This window comes from Ipomoea nil, unplaced genomic scaffold (genome assembly GCF_001879475.1).
Source record: "Ipomoea nil cultivar Tokyo-kokei standard unplaced genomic scaffold, Asagao_1.1 scaffold0865, whole genome shotgun sequence".
NCBI classification, from domain to species: domain Eukaryota; kingdom Viridiplantae; phylum Streptophyta; class Magnoliopsida; order Solanales; family Convolvulaceae; genus Ipomoea; species Ipomoea nil.
In genome coordinates, this window is record NW_017617293.1 from 857,247 (window position 1) to 879,177 (window position 21,931).

General features: G+C 32.5%; 1 protein-coding gene across 3 annotated transcripts; it reads left to right on the forward strand.

Moving 5' to 3' along the window:
• Nucleotides 1-13,926: 13,926 nt before the first annotated feature.
• Nucleotides 13,927-18,332, forward strand: LOC109178646. 3 transcript variants are annotated; one of them, XM_019328181.1, is made up of 12 exons: nucleotides 13,927-14,413; nucleotides 14,905-15,064; nucleotides 15,626-15,826; nucleotides 15,904-15,968; nucleotides 16,278-16,305; nucleotides 16,446-16,534; nucleotides 16,626-16,715; nucleotides 16,837-16,887; nucleotides 17,061-17,282; nucleotides 17,400-17,493; nucleotides 17,636-17,776; nucleotides 17,874-18,332. In XM_019328181.1, the coding sequence occupies exons 1-12, from the start codon at nucleotides 14,195-14,197 to the stop codon at nucleotides 17,957-17,959; spliced, it is 1,446 nt and encodes a 481-aa protein (XP_019183726.1). In that variant the 5' UTR covers nucleotides 13,927-14,194; the 3' UTR covers nucleotides 17,960-18,332. The 3 variants fall into 3 exon arrangements, with proteins under 3 accessions (XP_019183726.1, XP_019183727.1, XP_019183728.1); XM_019328182.1 differs by having other exon boundaries at nucleotides 16,629-16,715; XM_019328183.1 differs by lacking the exon at nucleotides 13,927-14,413 and adding an exon at nucleotides 14,423-14,595.
• The last annotated feature ends 3,599 nt before the right edge of the window (nucleotides 18,333-21,931 follow it).

Here is a 21,931-nt window from a genome sequence, read left to right on the forward strand (position 1 = left end):
AAACAGAACATACACAAGCGAACAAAAAAACATTAGACTCAAAAACCAGAATAAACACGCTTTCCTCTGCCCCCTCCCAGCAGTTCGCCGGACACATCCTCCATTTCCATTACGGCATCGCCGTCCTCATCGAGGTTGCTGGGGTCGTCAGAGTGATGCTCCCCGAACCGCTCCAAGTCCGGCGGTGCCTCTAACTGCCTGCAACTCACAATTGTGGTACTAATTTGATCACCTCCACGTGAACCCCGTACCACCACATGTTCTTCCTCATCCGCCACCCTCCTTGAGACCCCTAGTTGCCTTTGACTGCCGCCCTACTGCTACGCACCCCCACGACCCTGTGCAAGCGTCGTAACTGGGCTCTTTCCATGATGTTCCACCTCTCGCACTACTCTCCTAGAAACTGATCAACTGCTTGCCCTAGCTTGCATCCCTCCCCCTTTATTTGGTTCGTTAATAGTTTGTTTTTCTACTGTTATAACGTTCGGCCATTGCATCCTTCCTTCCGGGGTCATTGTAGGTTGTGGTCTCTTGGTCGGTCCTACCTGGTTATCACCATGTTCCGCTGCAAAAGCCTGCCCTGCCTCTGAGTCTAAAATATGAAAATGGGCTTTGGATAAGTGACACTGAGTCATTGCAGCAACACGTTCAAAGTTTCTGCGTAAACCTCTTTAAGGAGGATACAGGCACGGACGTAACGAGGGCGGTCCGTGGCCATTTTCCGGGAATTGATGAGGCGGATTGGAGAACTTTTCAGAGGACAGTAACTAAGGATGAGGTCCGCAAAGCAGTCTTTGATATGAGCCCTTTAAAAGCACCGGGACCGGACGGACAGCATGCGGCTTTCTATCAACAAACCTGGAACGTGGTGGGAGAAAGTGTGTACGAGATGATTAAAGGGGTTTTCCAAATGGGGAGCCTACCCTCGGGAGTTAATGAGACGTTACTTGCCCTGATCCCGAAGGTCGGGATGCCTGAAATCATTAAACTGCTCAGGCCTATCAGTTTATGCAACGTTTCTTACAAAATTATCACTAAAGTGGTCACTAATAGGCTCAAGGCCATCTTCCCCAAGATTCTCGGCCCATTCCAGAGCTCCTTTGTCCCGGGAAGATAAATTTCATACAATTTGATTATATACCAGGAAGTATTGCACTCGATGCGAGTAAAAAAAGGGAGTACAGGTATCGTGGCTATTAAAATCGATTTAGAAAAGGCTTATGATCGCCTTTCATGGCACTTTATTAATGATACACTTTTGGATGTAGGTTTTAACAAAAAATGGACGCGAATTATAATGGAATGCGTGAAAACGGCGTCAATGTCGATTACGTGGAATGGTGCTCGACTTACTAACTTTCGCCCGAGCAGGGGGATTAGACAAGGAGATGCCATGTCTCCCGCCTTATTTTTGCTCTGCATGGAGTGCTTGAGCCAAAGCATAATAACTGAAGTGGACGAGGGTAGGTGGAAGGGGGTTCAATTGGCACAAACAGGGCCAGTTCTTTCACATCTGTGTTTTGCAGATGATATGGTCTTATTCTCGGAAGCTTCCTTGGAGTAGGTAACGTGATACAGCAGTGCTTGTTGCGATTCTGTGAGGCTTCTGGGCAGAAAATCAGCCTGAGCAAGTCTCAGGTGTTCTTCTCAAAATCCACTCACACGAATGTTGCAAAGGAGAATTCAGATGCTTTGAACATTCTGGCGATGACCGACTTGGGCAGATATTTGGGAGTTCCGTCGTTGCATGGGCGAGTGACGCATGCCACCTTCTTCGGGCTTCTCGATCGTGTGACAGCGAGACTAGAAGGGTGGCGAAGCAAGCTTTTAACTTTTGCAGGCAAAGTCACACTGGCTAGGTCTGTTCTAGGCGCCATACCGACTTACACGATGCAAACCTCGTACATGCCAAAAGGGGTGTGCAAGAAGATAGAGATGATTATTCAGCGGTTCCTGTGGTGTGGAGATGGGGAGTCACGGAAGACCAGCCTAGTGAATTGGGAAACAGTGACAAAACCAAGGATAAACAGGGGCTTGGGCATTCGCAGAATCCAGGACGTTAATACGGTCTTCATGGCGAAGCTTGGCTGGCGGATGATTACCGACAGCGAGAGTTTGTGGGTTCAAGTTTTAAAGAGCAAATATGGAATAAATGAGGGCCGAGTGTTGGCAGTTAAAAGTCGGAATGCCTCAAATGCGTGGAAGGGAATTTGTAGTACGTGCTTCCGGGCTCCTGGAGAGAGGCCTAACAAAAGTAGTTCGCAATGGGAGGGAGACGAAGTTTTGGATGGATAGATGGGTGCATGGATAGCGATTATATGACTTTATGAAACAACCGGTGAGTCTACCGGAGTTGTACGCACCGGTGGATGATTATTGGGACAGTGAGAGGGGGTGGAGATGGGAATTGTTTGAAGATGTTCTGGATGAGATGTGGAGAAGGAAGCTGCATGCATATGTTTTAATTGATGATGTAGGCGCGACAGATGACTGGGGTTGGGGGATGGAAATGAGTGGTCGATTCTCTATCAGCTCGGCGTATGCAGCTTTGCGGGAGGAATCTGATGCTATTCTGGATCACGATTGGCAACGTATTTGGCGGTTAAGACTCCCTAATAAAATCAACCACTTTATGTGGTTGGTGAGGAAAGGGAAAATTATGACTAATGTAGAACGAGTAAAGAGGGGGTTTACAATTGATATGAATTGTACGTCTTGTGCAGGTACTCTAGAGAGCCTTGATCATATCTTTAGGTATTGCACTGACGTCGCTGGATTGTGTATTAACTAAAACTAAATAATGGATTTGTTAAAGAGAAAAAAAACTTAGTTTGTTTTTTTCATCCAATTTCTATAAGAATTGTTCTTAAATAAGTTACTTTAAAATTGTATTTATTAAAATATGGTAATTTTTGTCATTGATGTAAAAAAATAATTTTATACAGAAAACATATAATCATATAAAATTAAATTTATATGGAAAATTTTTGAAAGTCAATTTAAGAAGAATAGTTTGATAGTAAGTTAAAATTGAATTTTCATAAATGTAAAATAAAATTTGTTATTGTCTATGTTTGACATCTTTTGGTAAATAACAGGTACATCACTATATTCATTGTTTTCACATGCTCAAAACACTAAAAAAGTTTAGTTGATTTAGAATAGTAAATTTACTTCAAACCGTTATTTTTTGGAACACTGCAAAATATAAACGTTTTTACTTGGCATTTTGTGCTTTTGTCCAAAACTCTCTTAAATATTTTTTTTTAATTATTAGCAGAGAATGTAAGTTAATCCTAAAACATAAGATCTTCAGAACACATGCCTTTCACATACTATATTTAAATAGCATTCTGGGAACATACCTGGCTCCATTGTTTTCCCGTAGTTGCTTGAGATAGAAACTTGGTTTCTCCCTCCAGACCTTTAACATTCACTTAATCTAATTCTCTGATGGAGAGAGTTTTTTAGTTTTTACAGAGGTTGGGGAGAGGACCAGAGTCTCAGAATGAAATATAAATAATAATACGTTCCATCAACGTAAACCTGATGATATGCAGTTGAAACTGCAACATTATCTTCTTAACTGACCAATCAGAGGATTATCTCATTATTAAATCATAAATAGATATTTAATTATGAGCCACAATAAAACATACTGAACCATAGAATAATAATAATAATAATTATTATTCTAACATTCTCCCACTTGGCTCATAAGTCATAAATTTAATAATGAACTTGAAACATAATATGCATAGTATAAATTAATTCCTTTGTTATATTGGTCAGAACATAAGTCATCGTTAAGTTAGAAATTAATAAGAATCATGGCGGTAATACGTCACTTATTTAACGCAGTCCCTTCCATGCATCACAATATTAATTTCAAACTCAATATGATTCATAATGAACTTTTCATAATGGTCCACGATAATGTCTTTGTCAAAGACAAATCCTGTTTATATTAACATAATAAAACATTCATGTATATATACTTCATAAACTAAACAGGATACTTTAATACAGAAACGAAGTATCAAATATTTCAAAACACAACCTTAACATAACGTTAACCGTTTTCAATAACGCCCATTCTTTCAACATGCTCACGAAACGCCTTCGGTGGCAATGCTTTAGTTAATGGGTCTGCAATCATTAATCTAGTGCTTACGTGTTCAATTGATACCCTTCGTTCCCGAACATCTTCTTTAACGGCAAGATACTTCAGATCAATATGTTTAGCACCACTAGTATACTTGTCGTTTTTAGAAAAGAAGACTGCTGTGGCATTATCACAATAAATTTTCAGCGGCTTGGCAATACTGTCGACAATTCCAAGTCCCGAAATAAAATTTCGCAGCCATAATCCATGATTTGTGGCCATAAAACATGCCACAAACTCAGCTTCCATAGTGGATGCAACAATGACAGTCTGCTTCGCACTTTTCCAAGAAATAGCTCCCTCGGCTGAAAGGAATAGATAACCAAATGTGGACTTCCTTGTGTCCAAACACCCGGCAAAATCTGAATCTGTGTATCCTATCACCTCAAGGTGATCAGATCGCTTATAAGTGAGCATGTGTTCCTTTGTACCTTGCAAGTACCTTAATACCTTCTTTGCAGCCTTCCAGTGATCCATACCAGGATTACTTTGATAACGACCAAGCATCCCAACAGCAAAGCTAATGTCTGGTCGGGTACATGTTTGAGCATACATCAAATTCCCAACGACAGATGCATAAGGAATATTTTCCATTTCTTTACGCTCCAATTCATTTTTAGGGCATTGCATAAGGCTGAACTTATCTCCCTTCTGAATTGGAGCAATTGATGCAGAGCATTTTTCCATTCTAAATCTTTCTAAGACTTTGTTAATATATGTTCTCTGAGACAATCCTAACACTCCTTGTGATCTATTACGAAATATTTCAATTCCAATCACAAAGGATGCCTCACCCATATCTTTCATTTCAAAGTGCTTAGAAAGAAATTGCTTGGTCTCATGCATTAAACCAAGATCATTAGTAGCAAGCAAAATGTCATCGACATACAGAATCAAAAATATAAACTTGCTCCCACTGACCTTCAGATATATACACTGATCAACAGTGTTTTCCTTAAATCCAAAGGTCATTACAGTATCATTAAACTTAAGATACCATTGTCGGGAAGCTTGTCTAAGGCCATATATCGATCTGTTAAGTTTACACACCATGTGTTCCTTTCCTTCAATTGAAAAACCCTCAGGTTGGTTCATGTAAATTTCTTCTTCCAAATTTCCATTCAGAAAGGCGGTTTTCACATCCATCTGTTGTAGCTCTAAGTTATAATGAGCTACTAATGCCATAATTATTCTAAATGAATCTTTTTTCGAAATAGGTGAAAATGTTTCATTAAAATCAATACCATCCTTTTGAGTAAAACCTTTGGCAACAAGTCTGGCCTTGTATCGTTCGACATTGCCATTTGAGTCGTGTTTGGTCTTAAAAACCCATTTGCAGCCAACTGGCTTACAACCTTTAGGCAATTCAACAAGATCCCATACTTCATTATGTTCCATTGATTTTAACTCATCTTTCATGGCTTCGACCCATTTAGAAGAATTAGGACTATTTATAGCATGTGAAAATGAAACTGGATCTTCATCAATACCAATGTCAAAATCTGATTCTTGAAGATAAACCACATAATCATCAGATATAGCAGATCTCCTTTGTCTTTGAGATCTTCTTAATGCTACTTCTGTGGGAATATCATTTGTGGGTTCATTGTTAACTTCATCATGGGGTGGTTGATCATTAATCTCTTGATCATTAATTTGTTGTTCAGGCAAGTGACTAAATTGTTCAACCGTTGCAGGATGAGCAATTTGAGTAACTCTAGGTAGAGTATTTTTTCGCACAGGAACAACAATTTGAGAAGAAGATATCAGAGAATCTTGCACTGTAACTTCTTTAAGTTCCACCTTTCGTGGTTCAACACTCCCACTTATGTTATCATTCTCAATGAACTTGGCATTTCCAGTCTCAACAATTCTAGTAGTATGGCTAGGACAGTAAAATCTATACCCTTTAGATTTATCTGGATAACCAATGAAAAACCCACTAGTCGTTCTTGAGTCCAGTTTCTTTTCATGTGGATTATAAATGCGTATCTCCGCTGGGCATCCCCAAACATGAAGGTGCCTTAAACCAGGTTTCCTTCCTGTCCACAGTTCAAATGGTGTTTTTGAAACTGCCTTACTAGGAACCCTGTTTAATAAATAGGCAGCGGTTTTTAAAGCATATGTCCACAATGATAAGGGTAAAGAAGAATAACTCATCATACTCCTAACCATTTCCATCAATGTACGATTACGCCTTTCTGCAACGCCATTTTGTTGTGGCGTACCGGGCATTGTGTATTGAGCACAAATGCCACGTTTTTCAAGAAACTTAGCAAATGGACCTGGGCATTGTCCATTTTCAGTATACCTTCCATAATATTCACCACCCCTATCGGATCTTATAATTTTCACCTTTTTGTCCAATTGTCTTTCAACCTCATCCACAAATACCTCTAGGGCATTTATTGATTGAGACTTTTCATGCAACAAATAGACTTAACCATAACGTGAAAAATCATCAATAAATGTGATGAAATATTTTTCTTTTCCGAAGGTTGGGACATCAAAAGGTCCACATATATCAGTGTGTATAATTTCAAGGAGCTGTGTGCTTCTTGTGGCTGCATTCTTATTTGTGTGGTTTGAATGTTTTCCTTTAATACAGTCCACACAAATACCTAGATCAGTAAAATCTAATTCGGGAAGGATTTCATTCTTTACAAGTCTTTGAATCCTTTCCTTAGATATGTGACCCAAATGTTTATGCCACAAGTAAGCTGATCTTTCATCCACTAAACTTCGTTTAGTTCCAATACAATGATGCAGGGTTAATAGAGTTTCAGCAAAAAGATTGTCAAGCTTTAGTTTGTACAAGCCATCGGAAAGAATACCAGAACCAATAAAATGATTTTGTTTGAATAAACTAAAACATCCATTTCCAAATTTAAAGGAAAAACCATAATAATCCAGTTTTGACAAAGAAATTAAATTCCTAGAAACTGAAGGAACATAAAGAGTTTCAAACAAATCCAAATGATTTCCAGTATCTAAAATTAAACGGTAAGTTCCAATGGCTTCTACTGGAGCTTTGACACGATTCCCCATGAACACAAATTTTTCATTTGGCTTTATGGTTTGGGTCATAAGGAATCCCTGCATAGTATTCGAAACATAAGTAGTGGAACCAGAATCTATCCACCAAGTATTATAAGGAACTTCAGTTAAATTTGATTCGAAACATACTGATATATAATGTATACCTTTCTTTTCGAACCATGCCTTTCGCTTAAGGCAATCTTTCTGAAAATGCCCAGATTTCTTACAGAAATGACACTTGTCATTCTTATGTTCCTTTTTGTGGATTTGAGAATAGGACTCATTAGTCTTCATTGGTCCTTTCTTACCCTTTTGATTCTTCTTTCCAAACTTTTTACCAGCCCTTGACTGACCCATGAGATTAATTGAGTGGATTCCTTGTCTCTTAAGCCTCGTTTCCTCTCGAGTTAGCATTTCATGCAATTCGAACACATTCCACTTATCTTTAATTGAATTGTAATTCACTTGGAATGTCTCATACTCAAGAGGCAAAGAGTTTAAAATAAATTGTACAAGGAAAGTGTCACTCACGTCCATTCCCATGGACTTTAATTTTGCTGCTAAGCTCAACATCTCAGTCACATGATCATGCATGGAACACGAACCATCAAATTTCATGTTGGTTAGTTTACTCATAAGAGTGCCTGCTTGGGCCTTATCAGCACATTCAGAATGTGAATTTTCCTCCACATGTTTCAACATATCCTTAGCACTGTCAAATTTGGGAATTGTGGACTTAATGTTGTTTCCAAGTGTCATTCGCATAAGCATTAAGCTGAGTTTATTCGATTTTTCTCATGCTTGATGGAAAGCAACATCATCATCACTGCTATTATCATTAATAGCAGCGGGCTTGTCATTCAAGAGTGCTAGATCAAGATCCAAAACACCGAGGTGAAACTGGATTTGTTCATGCCACTCAGCAAAATTCAGCCCATTATACTTAACAATAGACGCAGCTTGCGAATGAATTGAAACACAACTAGATGCTGCAACGAATATAAAATACTCAAACATTAATTATATTTCAATACATAAACAGATAAACAGATGTAATCAACATAATCATAAACAATTAAGTACATTGAAGGTCTCCTTTGGGTGATCCAACAACATATAACTTTAAACATAATCCGATGCAAAAAAAAAAATAATAATAATAAAAAATTCATATAATTGGCCATTAAATATATTATGACTGGACTTGTTTGCTATCTTTGGATATGCTAAACAACCCAATCAAATACAAATAATTAACCACTATTATGTTTATAATTATGAAATAATTGATCACCTTTGGGCGACTCTTAAATATTTCAAAATTATTAAACTTCAATTTACCCAATACTATAGAAAATAAAATCATGTCATTTCATTATAAGCATCACAAAATCATGGGTAATTGAATTTTATTTAAATTTGGTATCTATAAAACTTTATAATTTGGCGACTAACAAATCAATCATAATTAGATACCAAGTTAAGTAGATATAATATGATAGATAATATCATAAAAATATCCACATACATAATTATCACTAATATACAAACCAAATGATTTGCTTCATTTACATGGGTAAAGATCGAACCCCTCACCTCAAGTTTAAGAGACGAGGTTCTAAACCACCATGCAAACCATGTTGGTTACAAAGAAACATAATTAATCTACATACATAATTAACACATAATTAATTACATTCATGCAGTGACAGATACTTCATTAATCATTTATATGCATAATTACTTATACTGTAATTCATCCTATATTTAAACATATCAAATGCATATAAACAATACATACAGTACGATATATATAGAGACATACAGTATTGCACTCCATATAACAAATCTGAAAACATTGATCAGTGCATAAACAAACAAATGCATGAAATTCCGTACTGCATCAGTGCATCATCATACTGCATATGCGAAAAGCTGAATGTATATAATATATATACATATATATTATCATACAAAAATGCAGAATATATAAATTATCATACATATCATAATATGTGAAATGCAGAATGCAAACTATCATACATAAACACAATGATATGGTTATGGAAGCAAATGCCAAGTAATAATTATCAAATCATTGCAAATGAAATGCCAACATCAGTTTATGAGATCATTACGAAACCATGCGTAAGTAATTAACAGTACATACATACAACATTTCATCATAATATATGGAAAAACATATGTTCTACAACCTGGCTCATGATACCAGATGTAAGTTAATTCTAAAACATAAGATCTTCAAAACACATGCCTTTCACATACTGTATTTAAATAGCATTCTGGGAACATACCTGGCTCCATTGTTTTCCCGTAGTTGCTTGAGTTAGAAACTTGGTTTCTCCCTCCAAACATTTAACATTCACTTAATCTAATTCTCTGATGGAGAGAGTTTTTTAGTTTTTACAGAGGTTGGGGAGAGGACCAGAGTCTCAGAATGAAATATAAATAATAATACGTTCCATCAACGTAAACCTGATGATATGCAGTTGAAACTGCAACCTTATCTTCTTAACTGACCAATCAGAGGATTATCTCATTATTAAATCATAAATAGATATTTAATTATGAGCCACAATAAAACATGCTGAACCATAGAATAATAATAATAATAATTATTCTAACAGAGAAGCCTCAAGCTTCTTTAATAATGAAGCCTAAGACTTCTATTCTCCTGCACATCCGATGTGGGAATTGGATGGGTAGGGGTGAATAAGGGGGAGTTGAGCTCCCCATTTAATGAGCTAAGGGAGCCCAACGCCCTCTTATCATTTCATTTTCGATATTCCACATCACTTTCCTTATTATTGTTACTAGTATCTGTTCCGTGCGATGCACGGTATAAAATTTAAGCAATTTTATTGTTGATAATGTTTTAAAAAATGAAAATCAAACATAAATTCATTATGAAATGTATTTTTCTTTTGACAATACTAAATTGGTTGTTATATTTAACATCACAACATACTATTAGCATATATTATAAAGCATTGTGTTATTAGATACCACATACATACATATAAATAATATATATATATATATATAATTATACATTTTTATACCAAATTTTAAAAATTAGGAAATAAAACTATATATAATAAATAAATGATATAAAATTTCAAACGTAAAATTTCAAAATTAGAAGAGTATTGATACCCATGCCCTAGCCTGTGCGATGCACAGTCAAAAAGTATAAGTATTGTTGTTATGTTAGATAATAAGAATTATTAATTTAAAAAGCTTTTTAGGTAAGAATCATGTGTTCAACCCCCGGTGGTGGGGCTTAGATTCTTTGAGCTGAAAATGTTTGAGAAAGTATAGAATAGATACTAATTTTTAAAGAATCATAAGTATTTCAAAAAAAAAATGTAAGAACCATGTTGATTTTATTTTACATATAAAATTTGTAAGATTAATTATTATAATGGATGTATAAATAAAAAGACAAATTATAAATACTTGACTTCTCTACATAATTAATTTTAAAAATTATTTTCAAAAAAGGACCTTATATCTATACAGTTACTTAAAGATTAGACTAAGTAATGTAATTATTTAAATAATTTTATTTTTTGTTAGGATTATAAATTAATTCCATCACCCTATCTAATTGTAAACTTTTAATTATTCTTAGTAAAAATTTATATGTCCTCATTATTTTATCTAAATTATTCTGTACATATATACAATAATATGTAATATAAATTATAGTATGCAAATTATATGTAATGACTTTTCGTGCAAATTAATGTATATAAATTAATTAAGGTTATGAGTTATGTATGCAAATTATATGTAATGAGTAGTTCTTTTACGCGCTTTGCGCGAATGAAATAATGCCCAATAATTATTTTTAAACAAGTATTTCAAAGTATATCAATGCAATATTATATCATAGATGTTCATACATAGGTAAATAAACATTGAATTTGTTTATTTAAATCGGTAATTTAAAGTATATAAATGCAATATAATATATGAGAGATTGATTATATTGTCACTAAAATAAATATTTGCAACTTTGTAATAACGCTAGTCTAAATACTTAGTCTAAAAACGATAGTCTAAATAAATACTACTTTTGGTTTAAATTTCTCTAATTCTTCTCAATTCTATTTTGGGTAACATTGTCATTGTCTTCATCTTCAGTACATGTCCTTTTTTTTTTTTTTAATATTGGTAGTGTGTCATGTGCAATTGAGTTACTGGTGGTAGCATAAGTGGATTCATCGTGCAATGAGATTATGGTGTAGGAAGCTTTAGATTTGCATTGTTAGTTGTGTATATGATGGGATCTTAGTTGTGCTATTAACTATTTATCTTACAAGCACCTATTGATAGTTGGCAGTAGTAGTTTTTCTCCTACATGTTTCATGCATTGTAAAATGTGTGTCGTATGTTATCATGTGAAAGTATTGAACAAAAGATTAATATTTATTATATTTACATAAAATACTTGGTAAATAAATATATATAACATATTTTGTAATATATCTTTGATATTTAATTACAAGATAATAATGTAAAAAGAAGACAATGGACAATGTAGTGAATATAATAAATTAATAAATTTGAAGGTAATGAATCTTTGAATTGTAGAAAATAAAGATAATATAACTAATGAAATTATATCTCTTTTTTATTTTTTTATAATGAATAATTTTTTAAAATAAATGCATTATAGACATCTAGTCCTAAATTAATTAAATGCATATGTATTATTTTTTGTTGTAGCTACTAATTTATTTAATTTAATAAAAGTAATAAAGTAGCGTACATACTTTTCATCAACAATAATGAAATCATTGAATTTTTTTTTTTAAATTTACATTCGTTGTTGAGACAAATTATTTTGAGAGTTTGTCAATGACAATTGTTACAATTCCTGTAAATAGAGGATGCTAATAAATAATTCAAATATATAATTACAATAGATATTGTTATAATGATATAGTAAAAATTAACTTACGAATTTATTTAGAAGTTTTCATGCATTGATACAATTTTGATGTGTAAACTTGTTCAATTAGAGCCAATGGGATGTCAACATTGTCAATTCTTTGGAAAATGGTCTTACCGTTTTAGATTCCAGGTGTAATTATATTTATAATCAACAACTTTGTAGTTAGGTCGCGCAGGTCTAACAATGATGTAAGAACAATTTTGTCCGATAATAAAATAATAGTATAAAATTTGTAAAATAATGTACAATTCTAGTATTATAAAAATACATACAAAAAATATTAATACCATAACGACCTAAATCATACCAATAATGCAAAAATATAATTGAAATATTAAGTTTTGTTCTAATCTAAATAATCAAAAAAACATTAATTAAACCAAAAAAAAAAACCTTAACCTAATTTTTTTTAAATGAATAAAATCAAATAATTTTTAAAGTTCTTGATTTATAATCTTTGATTCTTAACTTTGAATTTTATGTATTTAGTCGGATTATTTGACCAAAGTTTATGTTAAATTTTATATATATATATATATATATATATATATATATATATATATATATATATAAATAAATACATTTTAAAATATTCGTGCATTGATAAAATTCTGATGTGTAAACTTGTTCAATTAGAGCCAATGAGATGTCAACATTGTCAATTCTTTGGAAAATGGTCTTACCGTTTTAGATTCCAGGTGTAATTATATTTATAATCAACAACTTTGTATTTAGGTCGCGCAGATTTGACAATGATGTAAGAACAATTTGTCCGATAAAAAAAATAATAGTATAAAATTTGTAAAGTAATGTACAATTATAGTATTATAAAAATACATACAAAAAATATTAATACCATAACGACCTAAATCATACCAATAGTGCAAAAGTATAATTGAAATATTAAGTTTTGTTATGATCTAAATAATCAAAAGAACATTAATTAAACCAAAAAAAAAAAAAAAACTCAACCTAGTTTTTTTTTTTTTTTTTTTAAATGCATAAAAATCAAATGATTTTTAAATTTCTTGATTTATAATCTTTGATGCTTAACTTTGAATGTTATGTATTTAGTCGGATTATTTGACCAAAGTTTATGTTAAATATTATATTATATATACGGAGTATATATTTTAATACATTTTAAAATATTCGTAGTATATGTTTAACAATTATGCTAACTCTAATTGGGATGAGGTTCGAACTTAAGACCTTTCTTATATAAATTAATAAGTTAAAAATAATAAATAGTTAACGGAATATTCCGTTACTAAAGTTTATACTAATGGAATTTAGGTTATTTAAGGAAAGAAAATAATATAATGGAGCGTAAATAAGGAAAATCATTAAAAAAATACTAAAATCAAAATAATATGAACCATTTATTTTAAGAGCCTAACATTAATGGCTCTTATTAGAATTGTATTGTAGACGTAGATAAATGTAGATGTAGATCTATATACCAAATTTATTATGTATGCAAATTATATGCAATGATTCTATATACCAAATTTATTTACATATAATCAGGTATGAGCTTTGTATAAGGTTGAAAGTTAAATCAGTAATGACTTTATTTGGTAAGCTTTACATATATACATGTACTGTGCAATTAAGGGTTGTAAGTAATAATTTGAGATGATATACCAAATATATAGACTTTGAATATGCCTAATATATGCAATCTTAATTTGTATTCAATATGGCATGCTCTTTTTCTCCCCATTCATTCATTACCTTGGCAGTTGTCACCCCAATAACCAGACTAGACCCGGACCTCATTCTCTTCATCTGTTTTCCTCCTCCTTTTCTGCCTATCTTCTCTCTCTTCTAAACAAAATCTTCTTGCCATAAAGGCTACTTCCTCCCTATAATAACAGCCATTTCATTGCCTGCATACAGAGAGAGAGAATCTGTTGAAAAAACACATGCACACACACGTCCAGAGGAGTGTTTGAGATTGTAATTCGAATTCTGTATTCCTTTACACGGAAGCTTAATTTTGAATGGCCGGAGCGGGAGGGAAATGGAGGATCCTGAGGCCGCTGGTGGCGCTTTCGTGGAGTTTTCTCTTGGCTTCGGCTTTCGTCTCGGCTGAGAGGAGCTTGAAGAATGAAGAGGTTGCAGGTACGAACGTTTCCAGGAATTCAGACGATGATTACCTCTCAACGTTCGTCAATTTTCTATGGCAGCCGAAGGAATCAGGTTACGATCACATCTGGCCGGTAATTCCATCCTTTCATTGTCCAAACACGTTTCTCTCCCGGATTTGATTTGATTTGATTTGATTGCGTTCTTTCGTTTCGTGTAACTGAACGTCGAAAATTTCCTGTTATGGCATTTGTTTGATCTGGACTGTATTGACAATTGAGGCACTTGGCCGTTGATGCGGTATTGTAGAGATTAGGTGAGCCATTCGCTGATCAAAGGATATAAGATTAATTAAACTGAAAAGCTAGTTTACATCTTTATATGCATTTGTATTTTATCATTGTGCATAATCTGTTTCTGGATATGCACATGCATGTTTTTTCTACATAACATATGCTCATATGCATAGAAAAAGATTTTAGGATTCTCGACGGAAACTTTTATATATATATATATATATATATATATATATATATCCCACTATATGAACTGATGTATTAAATGGTTGACCTTCTATTGTAGAATGGAAGATTTAAATGTGTGATACTTTGCAATTTTACTACAGGAAATGGAACTTGGATGGGAAATTGTTATCGGTAGCATAATTGGATTTATGGGTGCAGCATTTGGGAGTGTAGGTGGTGTTGGAGGTGGCGGTATTTTTGTTCCTATGCTTTCTCTTGTTGTAGGATTTGATCCAAAATCAGCAACTGCAATTTCAAAGTGTAAGATGAAGATATGCCCTACTGCATTATTTTTCAGAAGATTTGTCATCTCCTATTAATTGATGGGATACACCTGATTATGATGCGAATTTGGTTGCCTTAATTCCCAATTTTGGGCTTGTTCACTATTAGTAAAAGGCTATACTTATCCTTATGAACAAATGAATAACCTCTTTAGGAATTTTTATTGCACTCACGAATATTTTTTGCTTCTTTAGTTTATTTGTTCTTGCATTAAATTATCAAGGAATTAAGATCATCAATGTTTTCCTCCATCTCGGTCTAAACTGGAAAAAAAAAGAGTTTCTTTTTTTGGTTTATAAACCGTAAATGTAATTTGAATAATCATGAGGTTGGGGTATACTGTAATAATTATCTCTTTTTCCCTTGTCCCATTTTTCTTTTTCTTTTCTTCTTATGGATAACCAAAGAAATTTCATTATTAACTTATAAATTACTCAAGAAACATAATGTAACTTTGTTGTGTTCTCTTTTGGTAATATGATGGGCTGTTCTCTGATGTGGTTAAGGGAGTAAATTATACTGTTTGTGGTCTTTCAGGTATGATCATGGGAGCAGCAGTTTCTTCTGTTCACTACAATCTTAAGCTCAGGCATCCTACCCTTGACATGCCCATTATTGACTATGATTTGGCAGTGCTTATCCAGCCAATGCTAATGCTTGGCATTAGTATTGGGGTTACTTTCAATGTGATCTTTGCTGACTGGATGGTCACAGTGCTGCTAATAGTTCTCTTCATAGGTAAAAGTATTTATTGCATTCTCTGTTTATTATGAAATCTGCTCCAATAGGCTTATAACTTTTATTGGCCCATGCAGGCACATCAACTAAGGCCTTTTTAAGAGGTGTTGAGACGTGGAAGAAAGAAACTATTTTGAAAAAGGTTAACATGGACCCATTACTTTGCATATATTTTGACTGATCGAGTTGTTGTTAAAAATCGATAAATGGATAAATAGAACCCGTATAGCGGACTCCAGCTAGATTGGGTCTAAGATTAAGTTAAGTGACTTCTGGCTTTATTTACAAGGATTTCACATTCTTGATTCTACGGCTTCATATTATGCTGCTATGCTTAGGTGGTAAAATCTATGTTGCATTAGGGTGTATTCAGTATGTTCAATAAAATTGGTCTTCATTGCTTGCTTTTATTACATTCTGTTTTCTGATTATCCCTTTTCTTTGGATTCAGGAGGTTTCCCAACGCTCAGCAGCAAATGGTACTTTACCTAGCTTTATGTATCATTTTTTCAGTGGAACTCATTTTTCCCTCAAGATCAAACATTTCTGTGCCTGTACAGACACATAAAAGCAAAGAAATAAAAATCAATTATAATGTGTTTAAGTTGTAATCTGTCAGGGAGTGGTGTTCAAGGAGATTACAAGCTTCTTCCTAGTGGCCCCAGCAATGCAACTCAAAATGACACCAAGGCTTCTTCTGAAAATAAGGTGTTTTATCTGCAATGTTATAATCCTACCCCATTTGTTTTTTGTTTTTTGTTTTTTTTTTTTTCAACTCTAATATATTTTGCCATTGTAGGAGGTCTCTATAATAGAAAATGTTTGCTGGACCGAATTTGGACTTCTTTGCTTTGTTTGGGTTTCATTTCTTGCTCTGCAGATCATCAAGGTTTTTATTTCTCTCATAATTTAAGTTGCCTTTCGGTAATGTGATTCCTGTAGCCTATAGATACTAGTTTTTCTGCATCAATGTTATCCCATGAACTCACTGAACTTGTGTTTTGTAACAGAATTATACAGCAACTTGTTCAGCCCTATACTGGATTGTGAACTTGTTACAGGTATGTCATTTTTGTTAAATCAGGATAAATTCATGTTTGAACTGGATATTTACACCTCCATACACAGAATAAATAACCACAGAGCTTGAACGTTCCAGCTAACATCACTAATTCTTAAAATATACTCTGTAACTTTTATGATTACTTATGAATGACCTTGCTTTGTCCTTCAGATCCCAGTCTCAGTAGCGGTTACTTTGTACGAAGCTATTGGCCTGAACAAGGGGTGGAGAAAGATTTCATCCAAGGGAGAATCAGAATCCAACTTACAAGTAACGCAATTGCTTGCTTATTGCTTCTTTGGTTTGTTAGCTGGAGTGGTAGGAGGGCTGCTTGGTCTAGGTGGAGGCTTCATTATGGGGCCACTGTTTTTGGAACTCGGTATTCCTCCTCATGTGAGTTTGTTGGAAACATTATTATGCTACAAAGAACTACTTTATTTTGCGTTGGCATGCAAAACTGGATTGTGGAGGTTAATTGGTACATATTTATGTGTTTTTTCCTTCAAATAGGTTTCAAGTGCAACGGCCACCTTTGCCATGATGTTCTCATCATCAATGTCTGTTGTTGAATACTACCTTCTCAAACGTTTTCCGGTTCCTTATGGTATGGGTTTCGCCTTTCTCCATAACTTCCTTTTTGTCTTGATAAAATGATACGTTTTTAACATTTACACTATCTAATTTCACCTCACTTTTTGAGTATATATGTATCATTAAACGAGTGGTGTTTGTGTGATTATATTCAGCAATCTACTTTATGCTTGTGGCAACTGTTGCCGCTTTTATTGGGCAACATGTAGTGAGGAAATTGATTATGTTACTGGGAAGGGCATCTTTAATCATCTTCATCTTGGCCTTCACAATATTTGTGAGTGCAGTCACACTAGGTGAGCAATCCATCTTTTTATCAATGATCAAGTTGGCAAATATTTTGTTCCTTCCACCATTTATTTATTATATCTCCCTGGGAATTTGGTTCAACAGGTGGGGTTGGAATCTCAAACATGATATGGAAGATTAACCACCATGAATACATGGGCTTCGAAAATCTTTGCACATACGAAGTTTAAAGCCTTAATTGGTCTATCAAGGGACACCATTCCCTTCCCACGTTAATATTGTTCCTCTCCTGCACGTTGATTCCTACGTTAGACGTTTAAAGCCTTGGTCTATCAAGGGATATGATCCTGCTCAACTTGTGGCTTTGAACAAGTTTGGAAATAGTTAAACTTTAGCTAGGACTTGAGCTGAAAGATTTCTTCTCCCGAGCAAAAGCTAGGTTCAGTTGTATTACATTTTTCGAGTCTTCTCTATTTTTTTTTTTTTTTTTTTTTTTTTTTTTCAATTAGTTATAGGTTCATTTCTACTGCCCTCCAGTCCATTGGGTTGCCCCTTTATTTATGATAACTCTTCATGAAATGAAATCATTTTTGAACTGAGTAATTCCAGGAATTAGTTCAGCAGAGGAACAGATAGATCTAATAACCAAGATTACTTGAATATATTCTCATTATGTCACTGGAAAACTAGCTATATAATTAAGAAGCATGTTTATATATTCATTTAAAACAGATTGCTACTGCAATTTCAAGTAAATCACACTAAGAAAATCATGTGTGGCGGGTGGTACAAAGATCTTCTTTTACTGTATAGATAAGCTTGGACAAATATATCTGTATCACTGTGTAGTGTGTACAGAATATGTGTCTGGTTGTCTTATAGCAAATTGGCCCTGCCGGCCAGCCCTCAATATAATGCATGCCAGAAAATTTTATGTGTGGACAGAAGAAGAAGAGAAAACATGTCTGGTGGAAAAGCTTCCAGATGTGGTGTATATAGGCAAAGGGAAGGCATCACAACATTTGGAATACCTTGCAAGTTGCAAATTGCATTACTATACACACATAGTCACATGCCAACATTATTGTTATAGTTTATGTGTTGCCGTTTGTCTTACACCAACCTTGTATCACGCATTCACGCTTGCTACTGAAATAATGCTGATCCAAACAAATTAACGTTTTGTTTGTTTCCATCAGAGGTGGCTGAATTGGCAATTTAAGAATGATACATAGCTCAAGACGGGTCCTAAACAATATATAAATTATGTATTTTTAGTATTGAAATTGTGAACTTTTAGAATATAAATTAGCTGTTAGTTGATAGCTGAGTAGCAGCTTTTTGAATTTTAATATTTTGGAGCAATAAGTTATTGCAAAAAGCTAACTAATCTAACACTTGTATTGACCTTTATTTCTTATATTGGATCTATTTTATACTACACAATTTTATTTGTCTGGTTTACTATTCATTAGTATTTTCATCTGTGCGATGCACGAAATGAATTTGTTGTAATATATTAAGAATATTTGAATTGATATACAATTATTTAAATTAGAACATCAAATATTATATAGTGCAATTAAAGATATAGTTTGGATCATTTATGTATTTTGATATTATCATTGTTTGAATTTGTGCAAATAATTGCTTAAATTAATAGCTAATGTCTAGATTTACGCATGCAGTGCTATAACTTTGAAGATTTTATTTATCATTGTTTAATATTTTCATAAATTAGGCAAATGTGCTCGTTCTCTAACAGCTCAGTTATAGGAATGAATTGCTATCCTAATTCATTTGTATGGAAGATATATTTTTTGTCCAGATATATAGCAATTCTTCCATTTAAAAAAACATAATATCACCGATTATATTTACACATTATTGAAACCTCTTTGTAGACGACATTGGTAGTGGCAACACAATCTTGTCCATCCTCGTCTAGAGCTAACACCTTCAGTCCATCAGGACGGGTTACTCGGGTGAAAATATATAATGGTAGAATATCACTCAATTAGTGATCCTTTTATATTTTCAGTCAATTAGTAATAATATCATATTCATTTTCAGTCAATTATTCTTTTTATTTTTTTTTTATTTTTTTTAGTCAATTAGCCAATTAGAATATCAAATGCGTGATATTTTTACCCAATTTTCGTTCCATTTTTAATTGATGATGTAGATATTATTATTGAAATATTTCCGTTCCATTTTTAATTTACCTTTACTATTGTTTAAAATATGCATTTACTATTGATGCTGTAAAATATTGTTATTGAAATATTTTCGTCTAATTTTTAATTTATGTTCCTTTTTAATTAAAATGCAATGATCTGACCATTTTTTTGTTTTAGTCAATTATGGATCATTTTTTATTCGCAGTTAATTATTAATATTCATTTTCTTTTATATTTTTAGTCAATTAGTAATATTAGATTCATTTTCAGTCAATTATTCTTTTTTATTTTCAGACAATTAGTCAATTAGAATATAGATGCAGTGATATTTTTACCTAATTTCCATTCTATTTTTATTTGATGATGTAGAATATTATTATTGAAATACTTCCGTTTCATTTTTAATTTACCTTTACTATTTTTTAAAATATACATTTACTATTGATGATGTAGAATATTATTATTGAAATATTTCTTTTACATTTTTAATTTTCCTTTACTTGATGATGTAGAATATTGTTATTGAAATATTTTCTTTCCATTTTTAATTTCCGTTCCATTGTTTGAAATTGTGAAAGATTTATGATATAATTGTGATTTGATTTATTATACTGTGTAAAATTATTATGAAAAATTAAAATGTAATAATTTGACCATTTTCTTTTCCATTTTAGTCAATTATGGATCATTTTTTTTATTATTATTTTCAGTCAATTATTAATATTCATTTCCTTTTCCAATTAACATAATTTCCATTCATTTTTCCATTTGTAATTTTCAATCAATTATTAATATTCATTTCATTTTCCAATTTACATAATTCTTATTCCATTTTTAATTGATAATGTAGAATATTATTGTGACATATTTCTATTCTTTTTTTTTTTTTTTACATTCCTTTTTTTTTTTTTAATTTACCTTTACTATTTACTTTGGGCGGGAATTCAAGTAAATAGGATTTTGTTTTTAATTATAGTATAGATATAGATTATTTATAATTATAATAATAATAATTATTATTATTATTATTATTATTGTTGTTGTTGTTGTTATTATTATTATTGTTGTTGTTGTTGTTGTTATTATTATTAAGTTAATTCCGTTTCCTTTTTCATTTTTCCTTTTCTATTGTTTGGGAAGAAGTGTTTGGGCAAGAATGAAAGAAAGAATTTTGTTTTTAATATTAAGTATAGATAGATTATTAGCTTAGTTATCATAATAATTATTAGTCAATTATATTAATGGTGCGTTTGGAAATCCAAAAAATAATTTCAAAAATCATTTTCTGGGTGTCAAGGGTTTGGCTTGAGAGAGGAATTTCTAGAAAATGACTTTCCCTTTATTTTTTTGGAGGAAGCCATTTTTCGTTTGCAACAGTGGAGCAGCCAATCGCCCACCGGCGCCTACCAACACTGAATACAGTCAAAACTTATGTTGCATGGAATTTAAAATAAAAAATTGTTATATTATAAACAAAACAATAAAAATGTTTATATATATATATATATATATATATATATATATATATATATATATATATATATATATATATAACAATTAAAATGTTTAAGTATACAACTTTACTCATTTTCTGAAAAATGAACCAAATACACAAAGACATTTTCTGAAAAATGACTCAAATACACAAAAAGACAATTTTCCAAATACACAAAGACATTTTCTGAAAAATTAATCAAATAAACAAAGACAATTTTCTGATGTGCAACCAAACATTGAAAAGAAAAATGTTTTCTGAAAAATAACTCATTTTCCAGAAATCATTTTCATACTTTCTGAAAAATGTTTGATTATTGACAAATTCTCCAAAATTTTAACAAATTCACCATTTTAACATTTTGTCTTTAATCAAAACACCAAAAATACTATTTGATAACTCAGCAATTTGCTCTGAACTGCTAAAACTAAAACAGCACATATACATTTTGGGGAAAATTTAAGATTAATCTTTTCAAAAACTCCCAAATAAATAAATAAAAAATAAAAAACTAAAATAAGAAGTCA